The 10,178-nt window shown below is 44.1% G+C and overlaps 1 protein-coding gene across 1 annotated transcript; it reads right to left on the bottom strand.

Moving 5' to 3' along the window:
* Positions 1-9: 9 nt before the first annotated feature.
* On the bottom strand, positions 10-9,572 carry LOC105566864. The gene is made up of 4 exons (XM_012021232.1): positions 9,213-9,572; positions 2,147-2,235; positions 1,748-1,972; positions 10-1,351 (listed from the first exon to the last, which is right to left on the bottom strand). The coding sequence occupies exons 2-4, from the start codon at positions 2,228-2,230 to the stop codon at positions 713-715; spliced, it is 948 nt and encodes a 315-aa protein (XP_011876622.1). The 5' UTR covers positions 2,231-2,235; positions 9,213-9,572; the 3' UTR covers positions 10-712.
* Positions 9,573-10,178: the final 606 nt, after the last annotated feature.

Genomic DNA, 10,178 nt, shown 5'->3' on the forward strand with positions numbered 1-10,178 from the left:
TCGCAAGAGTCTCATTGAGAAGGCGTGAATGTTGACCATGATGGTCTTTATTCTCTAAAGAGAATAATACAATGCATATGTCGTAGAGGTCGATGTCATATCGAGACATTCAGACTCGAGAGTATCATTTATATATTTTTATCGGGATATATATCTCACTAAAGCGTCACTCCGTATGCTTAAAGTCGAGTAAACGTCCCGATTGTTATGCAGCTATTTAAATAATTAATTAACATAATAACAATTAAATATATATTAGAATTTTCTCCCATTCCAATCTTTCCACTTTCTCACGCACGCTCCTGTGATTATTTTTTCACCTTCAATATCGATAGAATTAATTTCGAAACATTGGGTTTACATTTATTTTTATAATAATTCACATGCCATTTTTTTGTACGATAAGCTATAAAATATGAAATATAAAGGAGATTTCTATCTCCTCTTGCTCAAACAAGTATAAAAATGTACAAAATCATTATCATGTAATTTTGTAAAAATAATTATCAATAAATATATCAACAATTAATATCTCACGATCCAATTATCGCCACGTAAATAAATACGTAGAATTAAAATCAGATAGCAGACTAGGTATCCCAATCGTTCGCTTATCAATGTATCTATAAATCTCAACCGACTACTGCAAATTTTTGCGAGCGTGGCGAACGAAGGCGACACTCGTGCAATGACGAATTCCGCTTCGATGGGCCTAGAAATCCTTCTTCTTCTCCTTACCCACCAGGATGTTGTCGTGGTAACTGATCTCCTGTCCAGCGACGGCGGGATGCAAGTAATGCGGTTCCACATCGATCTTTTCCTTCACATCCGAGTCCAGTACCAGGGAGTGATGCGGTCCGCGATGGAGGTGCTGCTGTTGTTGCTGTTGATGCTGATGCTGATGCTCGTGCTGGTGCTGATGATGATGCTCATGCTGGCCTTCCTCAATCTCTTGATCGTACTTGGTCTCTAACACCTCCTTCAGTTTCTCCAAACCGACCGCCCCCTCGGATTTAGAGAACAATTCCTTCACACGTGATTCGTCCAGTCCTTTCTGCGAGTCTTTCAATTTCTGAACGAGCTGGAGTAACCGTTCGCTGGTTTGCGTTCCGTCTCTCGTCGTGTTCTTCGAGGCTTTCAAGTTCGGATCCAGCAATAAATCGGGTGTCTCGTGCGCCACGTTCACATTCTTGTCCAAGTTCTCTTCCGTCAGAGACTGCAGCAAGGTGTTGTAATCCGGCTTGATCTTCGAGGTCTCCATACAGGAACTGCAGGAACAGTTTGTGATGATCTGCACCTTCTTTTGCATGGTCACTGGATTATTCTGCTCGTCCTTGCAATCTAGTGTAACCTGAGAATAACGAAATAATTTCAAATAAGAGTACATCAAAGAAATCACATACTTTGCAATGTTTACAAAATTTTGCTAACTTGTACATTACAGTAATTTGATTTTTATCAAACTTATGGCTCAAATAGTATAAAAAACTATTATAAATTGCATATACTTTCAAAGATACAATTCGTAATAAAATGTAACTTTATTATGACTTAATCGATTAATTTGATCAAGGTTACTAAGATAAAGAAGATAAGAGCTGAATATTTTTTTAATAAACGCGATAACTATATTCTCACGTATATAAGTTATTTATTGCAAATAACAGAGAGGAAATATGACTTTTATGAAATAAAATATTGATCGTTGAGTTTTAAAAACTCACAATCTTCACATTGATAGACTCACGGTATGCCAAACGCTATCCAGTGGTTGACAGGAGTCGCAATAAGGTCTTATAAGATCACCGGGTGCGGAGGGTTCGCTGTGAGGAACCATGTATGAGAAACAAGCGCCGACGCATACGTTATTGTCCAATTCCTGCGAAGAACACTGAGGCCATGTCACCACTTGCTTTATAGGCGTTGTCTTGCACCAGCTGTGCTTATCAGGATACAGCACGATGTTGTGGACCTAACAAAACATTGTATATTATTTATTAGTTTAATCTAAAAAGTAGATTGAATAACGTACAAGGAGTTATTTCACGAAGTAATATTATTTCAAGAAATTTTAATAAAAGAAAATACATTCAGTACACAAATGGATTGGATAATTTTAAGGTAATGTTAACGAGCGAAGACGAACCTTGTGTTCACGATGAGCACTGAGCAGAGCGGAATGCATCATTAACAGGAGTGTCATCGCGAACAGCCGCCATATCGTCCCCATGATTCCTGAAACAGTACAAAAAAAATACAAGATAATCGAATCCTTATAATTCAGTTAAACAAGGAATAAAATAATTAAGATATCTAGAAGATTGGCCAATATTATTTTTTTACGACTGAAGATACGGGAGATTCGATCATGCTTGCGAAATTGTTTGCAACGACGAAAATGGAGAGAAAGGAAGAAAGACTCGGTCTTCAACGTGAATTTTAATCTCTTCTACGAATCGATGGAAGCACTGAAGTTTATCCGAGTATGCTAAGTATTTGAAAGATTATTTTTCCGAATCGATGATGTCATCTGAAGCCGTTGAGATAGCGTGCTCAGACTTTCGGGTTCATTGACTAACTGAACTTGTACACAAAGATTTATCAGTACGATACTGCGCCTTATTTATTTCTTCCTACTTTTGTGTACATTCGTAATACTTATAATTCTTTGTATAGAGGAAAGTCCTCTATTTACTATTATAAGGTAGGATTCTAATATGAGATAGTAGGTTTTCAACGTCCAAATTCATTCACAAATCTTTTTTCGCAACGATTACACGATCCAACAATCAATTTTCCACTAAACAGATTTCACTCCAAGGGCAATAAATTCATGGTAGAACCAACAGATGATGCCTATTAATTTAACAGAAACTCCGCTATCCCATAATAGGGGACTTTCCTCTATCATTATATTTATCGTATTGACGGCGAGGAACATACGTATGTATAGATTTGAAAGTCGTTGAGAGATGTTTAACTACTGGTCTCTCAAAGCAATTGTTAGGCGTATAAGTGACGGAAAGATAGCATTCAAATAAATTACATTGGCCACTGAGAAATTAATTAGATGGCTCGCGTGCGACCTCCAAGTATCCGTAAAAAGACGCGTCGAAAGTTATGGTCCGCTCGTTTCGGCGCCAAACGAAGGAACGGGTTCTCGTTATTGGGTGATGGCGCGACGTGTTTCATTCATAGATCGTTAAGGCTGATCTTCGATCTCAATGTGGCATGCTCGAATTTTAACTTTCCGAGATTTCGAGATAAAGGAAGTTAGTGTTTCCTCAGAGCTTGGCGCACAGGCGAGAGAATTCGTCGTGGATGTCCCCGCCATAAATAGCGGCGGATTTTAGGCACTAGCCATGAGAACGCGATGCACTCCTTCCGGCGGTGTATATATTTCTTAAAGCCAGAGGATGTGGCGCCTGAAAGATAAAAGATAGAAGAACGTGTTCCCCATTTAAATACAACAAAGTGAAAACAATGAAGATCAACATTTTGCAAATACAAAGAGTTTGCCGATATGAAAGAGAAGTAGAGGGAAATTTATATATACCTCGTTTATATCTGGTTTTTTTTAGTACGATTTAAACATAAAAAGTTACATAAATGATGACAATCGTAAAGAGAAGCGAAAAAGGGCAAATAAAAATAACTATTAAAATGTACGACAAACATATACGTTTGAATAAATAAATTCTTATCTATCTAATATCAAGAAACTTTAAATACGGGTGTTATAAATGTTTCGATTTATTAAGGGTTAAATCTTCCTCGAACCAATCACGGCGACATTGATACGAATGTTGAACCAGGAGGATGCGATTCCAATTACGCGGACCACGTTGTTTTTTCGGTTGCACCGGAAAAAAGGAGCAAGGAAATCGAGAAATCTCGTGATGTTGCATGGATACTCGCGCCGTCCTTCGAAGGATTCACGTCCTCGTCGGGGACGGGACTCGCGAGCTGAATTCCTGACAACGGCAAGAATCTTGTCCCTCGCCGGACAATTGGTCGCCGGCATTTCCAGAGAGAGGATCGATTTTTCGTCTCCCGCCGCCTCGCTCACGATGCATTTCGATTTCGATTCTATCCGTCTGCCTTTCTTCGTCGCTCCATTTTCTGCTCATTCTTCCTCTCTTCTCCTCTTTTTCCTCCTATTCCACTATATCCATCCAGTCCTATGAATGCGTTCGGTTCACAGGAAAGATCTTTTTCTTCATTCCGCAACGCACACAACCCTTCGTCCTTCTTTATTCTCACGTAGAATCTCCTTGTTCTTCTGTTTTTTATTGCAAGTTCTAAGAACTACAGTGCAGTCAGGGCTGCAGGCCGATTTTGTGAATTTGAGAGAAGTTAGTCGTTTAGAATATCAGAAATAATCGAAAAGAAAGTGTATAAAGTGAAAAAATAACGAGTAATTTTTCCATATTTTATTATTTTTTAACAAAATAATTATTATTAAACGTGAGATAGTTTCTTCCTTTCTTTTCATTAATACTAGTGCATTTATCCTATCACAAGGACCTAAATCTTATTCTTGCTTGGGATCCTGTTTACAGAATGCAACTTGAGAAATCCGAAGAAACGTATCACGTTTCAAAAATTAGGCCTCTCGAGTAATTCTTGTTGAATCACCCTGTATACTTTAAGGCCGCGGAGGTGTGGGGCAACACGGCGCGGCCGCCCGTCTCATTTCTACGAGCGGAGATTTGAATGACCGAATAGGATGCAGCAGGGACGTACTTGAGTAAGATTCAATGACTAATAACGATCACTGGCATTTTCGAGAAGTAACTTTTCCGAAATTACAAGATCATCGTTGCCTTGATAGATTTATAAGCACCCTACGTGTTAAATGTAACTTTACAGTAAAATACGTACATTTAGTAAAATCAATATATGCGCCAAAGTAAAGTTAACTCTCTAGCACTGCTAGTGAAATTTGAATTTGACAAAATTCTATGTGAAATATTTAACTTAGTTATAATTCGATTATTCTTGCACTTTGGAATATCGTTCAATATTTCCCAAACAGTTACAATTGACAATATCAACGGTAATCGATCAAATTAAATGTTCCTTTGATCTAATTGATCTAATTAAATTTATATATATTTTTACAAAGTTTATAAATTCAATTGCATAGATTACATTCGATCGATGCTTCTTTATAAATCGGAAGTAGTCTTCTATCCTTTCTTTCCTGTTCCAAATTTATCTGTTACAACACGCCTTGTATTATATTGTTTTAAAATGCGAATGTACACTTCAAGTTCTACGTTCCGCAACATAGGATGGCTACGGCCCTGCAATGGCCACAGCCAGAAGTCCAAAGCTCTTTGTTGCTGCGCCACCTTCTCTTCTCGCCTCTGGGTCCGTGTCGGTGGCACGGAGGACCTCCGGCCCACCTCCTTCTTCGCCTCCATCTCGGTCCCGTGCCTTCGATTTGCTCGTGTCCTCGAGATACCGAGAGAAGATGAAGAGAGCAAGAGCAAGAGCAAGAGCAAGAGTAAGAGCCAGAGCGAGCGAGCGAGCGAGCAAGCGAAAGACAGACAAACAGAGAGAGAGAGAGAGAGAGGGAGAGAGATGCGCGTTGGGAGGGAGTAGAAAGGCAATAGGATAGAAGCGAAGAAAGAGAGATGAAGCGAGAGAGAGGCTCTTGCGCCCAGCCGCGAGATTAATTTGATTTTCAAGCAAATTTGACGCGCCCCCGAGCCTAGGCGGTGGCAGCACAAAGGGTGCCGCGCCTGTCCGCCCATATGTGTGCCCCATCGAAATCTCCGACGGTTTTCCATCGATCCTCTTGATCGTTGATTCTTCTTCGTCTATCCTCCGTCGACAGCGCGGCGCTCGACGAGATGGTGCGTCGCGTCGTTATAAAAGCGCGATGCGTATCACGAGTACTTTAGCGTTAGATACTAGATCGTAGGGAACTGAAACGTCAAGACAGCGTAGTTAGCTATGCATACCGATGATGTCAGCAGCAAGAAAGCCAATGCGACTTTTTGCTCTTACGCGTGTTTTACAATGGAAAGAGATTTTTCATGAACGCAATGTCGCATGATACTTGTCTGCTGTTTCTCATTCTAATAATTATTTAAAAAAAAAAAAATACCACATTTTTACAAGTATGCACGCCACTCGCTATCTACAGTTATGCTTCGAGTATGTCAAAAGGGCTGGCAGGAGAAAACAAGAAATTAAAATTCGTCTATCATTCATAGTGGAAAGTGTCCTTAAGCGGTAATACATTCTCGTATGTTAATCGAAGCCATACTAGTTTCTTCTACGATCAATTCCCTCTCCGCGCAAACCGCCTTCGCCAGCGTTCTCTTCAGCATCGGCCATCATAGGTCGGTGTAAGCGACATAGACCGCACAATTCTGCGTACGGGGTCGCGCGGTTGCTCGCTGCCGTGATGGTACCGTGTTTTTCTCGTAATGAAATCGTCCAGCAGAATAAAATATTACTCCCGCTTCTCTTCTGGTGCCAAGTTGCATGCGCGCCGATCAATCTGCGATCCATGTATAATACTTCGCCGGGACGGAGGGGTTCGGTCGTTCCGAGGTTCAATCTCCCGAACTTAATGATCCGGTGTATGGCTGAGCGATCCAGAGATGACGGCGAGTGATATATCTATAATTAGGTGTCTCGGGTTTTAATCTCCCATTGGTTTTAATGAAAATCTCCACCCCCCCGTTTTGACATACCCTAATTTCATATTTCGTTGGGACGTTAGCATGGTCTGGCGTGTTTTTTTTCCCTCTTTTCTTCTATTTTCTTCTCCTTTTTTTCTACTCTTTGAGATATTGGGATACCGTGAGCGAACTAATAGATGGCCCAGGGGTACAGGGTGAGCTTGAAGAATAGAGAAGGAGTAAGGAAATAAAAGAGAGGAGTCGGTTGCGCGAGGGTGCGGATCGCGCGAGAATACCCGGAGAGAAGAGAGAGAAGGCGAGGTAGGGCCCGCAGGGTACGAGAGGGAGAACCAGGAACGGGCGGGTACGAGGGAGACGGACGGCGCCGAAAAAAGGAGTTTGCCAACAGCACTGGGGGATGCCCCGAAAACACGCTGAACGTGTGGCGCCATTTCGGTTCCTTTTTTTTCTCTATCTTCTTCGTCGTCGCTGATCCCTCCGCGATTCTTGGTGCTTTTGTTTCTTCGCCCATACTAATTCTTCGCGGGCTGCACGGCGTGCCCGGAACGCGTGTGGGGAACGAACCGGAGCCCGTCAGAAGGGGACAGGGGGATGGGGACCGACTAGGCGGAAGAGGACTTACACGAGCTTTGCCTCACTCCTTCGTGATAAAGTAGCTCGTGCTTCATATATGTCGGGGGGTTTTTTTTTACTCTACTTCTCTTTTGCGAAAACAAATTGTGCATACAAAATATTTTTTACAAGAAGCATCCGAAGGAAAACTTTTCAATTGTTCCATTGTCCATGCTCCAATCGTCGGCGCTAAAGCACATCGTCGTTCTTCTTTTATTGACAAAATTCTACACGTATGTACCTTCGTAAGGTACGTTTGCTCTAAAACATTTGAGCGCGTTTACATTTGACGCGGAGCTCTAGCTTCACGTCGAATTGTGGAAGGAGGAAATGAAGGTGGAGGAGGTAGGCAACGAGGTGGCCCCGCGTACGCGCAGCACACGCGACTCGTGTGCGCGATACTACGGGGCCTCCCTCGGCATGGTGTGGTGGCCCCCGTGAGCGCGGACCACATACCTGCAAACGAATGCTCTTAAAAGGGAGGGCAGAGCCAAAGAACAGGTCGTTAAAATGTAATGACATTGTTGTTTTTAATGCTCGCCTCTTTAAAACGGTCCCTTTCGTCTTCCTCGAGCCTGCCAGCTACTTCTGGCGCTACCAGCCCCCCATCGACCAGTTTGCCCGCCCGGCTAAAACCCCTTTAGCACTCTTCTTTCTTTCCTCGTTTACGTGAAAGACAAGGAGGAACTAATTGAGGGATTACCCATTCTTTTTCTATCGATGCTGTTATTCAAAAATGTTCAGTTACATGCTTCGTCGATTCTTCTGCGAAAGCGCTTCTCAAGCTTCTCATTTAAGCTTCGAAAGTTGATTAAAAATTATTTAACAATGCTTTAACATTTCTGGAGGAAAAAAGAAGAGTGAAAGATAAATAATTTTGAGAAGATGTACTCGTTGTTTTAGCGAAGCTATTGACGGCAAAAATGCAGATATTAATGTACATTTTACCCGTGAGAAATACGCAACGCACGATAATCGACGAGGACGATTTGGAATCTCGAAACGTTAATATTCTCACCTTGTCGGACACCTATAAGATCGAGCAATTAAGTGAAACGGTAGCTGTAAGCTGTGGACCAATCGTGGACAGTCTCCGTTAGAAAGGAAGCGATTATGGGTTCGCTACCGCGCAACAGTTTAGCTTGGAACTTAACTGTTGCGTCTAAGAAGAGCTATCATTAAGTCCGGAATAGGGGTCCGAGCATTAGGATTAGTGGCCGAAACGTTTTGGATAGGCTTCTGTATCGCTCGAGTTGGTCCCCGGGCCTCTCACCCACGAAGGAGGAGGACCGCGATCATCGTAATTCGATCAGCTGGTATTGGGTTCCTCGTTCCTCGAAGCGGAGGTAGCAGAGATTGTACTGCGCTCTCGGAATGCTCCAAGAAGAAAGCGCAAACGCATTGCAGACGGTTTTGAGCCATATTTAGCCCTCGGCCCGTATTTAGAGAGCCTTCTTTTTCAGCCGCTCACAATAGAATCGAACGCTGATAATTTGGATCTTTCTGACGTTTCCACAATCCTCCGTCGATGTCGATTGAGAATACCGGAGCGATGAGAGTGCGTCTATTGTCGCGTGCACGCGCTCGGGCGTCGTCGGCGCGAAGGTATCGCGTGTATACGCATACGTACGCCAAACATATACGCGCGCTCACGCACATATACATAAATGCACATACGGACACAAGCGCGAATGAATGCGCTTCGAATTTCGCAAGAGACAGACGAACTCTCGCTGAACGCAGACTCGCTTTCTGAGAGTCAGCGATTTTCGGAGCAGCTGGAGAACGGGCAGCCGATGAGAGAAGAGTCGTTATCTTAGAAAATATAGTAGACATAACGCGAGTGGAGCTCGCTCGCTCGCGGTGGCTCGCGTCACGATCTAGCTTGAAATGATCTCGGGGAAGCCTTGGCTTCCCTTCAGCGAAACTGTCACTCACCTCGGTGTACACGTCACCTTCGTCGTCGCTGTTTCGCTCGCAAACTGCGCACCAACGAGCCGCCGGTTTCCTCGCGCGAGCACACAAGAGAGAGCAACAGGTATTCTAGTCGCCGCTCGGGCGACTAAGAACCTCGCGTCTCTCGCGAGAGGACGGGGAGAAAGGAAGAGAGAAATCGCAATATCTCCGGTTTCTCTGTTTGGCGAGGCAAAGTGCGCGGAACCGTTCGAGGGAGTGCGTACCGAGAACCTCGACCTTTTCGAGTACTTGGGGGCTTCCGATACCACGAAGCTGAGAGCCGAACCGAGCTAAGTTGAACACGAAACTGTGCTGCCGATCTCTCGTGTTCCGTTCTCCTCCTCTTCCCGCTTGCCCGCCGCCTCCTTCTCTTCTTCTTCCTCCATCTCCACCACCAGGTTCTCTCCTTCAGCTCCTCCTTCTACTCGCGGTACGCGTTCGGTTCCCGTTCCGCGCCGCGTTCCCGTTCCGTTCTCCCTCTTCGTCGATCTCGCGCCTCGGCATCAACCTTCTCCATGGGTGCGACAGAGCGGAGCGAAAGGACGACGGGGCCGGTGAGGCGAATGCGAGGAGGGGAACGGATCAACCGCGTGAGCAAGGGAAAGAGATCTCCTGGCTACCACCTCTCTACAAAACGCGTCGCGCGTACTGTAAAAAGCATATCGCCCGAGGCGTTACACCGCGAACCAGTAAAACTTGTCGTACGCCGATATCGCGCGCTCATCGATCGTACACCGGGAGAGACCGTGCTGCGTGCAATTGCCGGTCTCGGAGCGATGAGTGGCGCGAAGGTGATGAAGAGGAGGATTCAGGGATGGCGGCTCGACCTTAACGAGATCACTGGGGGCTGCCGCCTCTCCGCGACAATTCAGAGCCCGAGCAGCTAGAACCTCCCTCTTCCTCCCTCAAAGTCTCTCGTCTTAGTCCACGAGATTCTCGCGAGATATC

This window comes from Vollenhovia emeryi, unplaced genomic scaffold (genome assembly GCF_000949405.1).
Source record: "Vollenhovia emeryi isolate VEMERY1.0 unplaced genomic scaffold, V.emery_V1.0 DF939142.1, whole genome shotgun sequence".
NCBI classification, from domain to species: Eukaryota; Metazoa; Arthropoda; class Insecta; order Hymenoptera; family Formicidae; genus Vollenhovia; species Vollenhovia emeryi.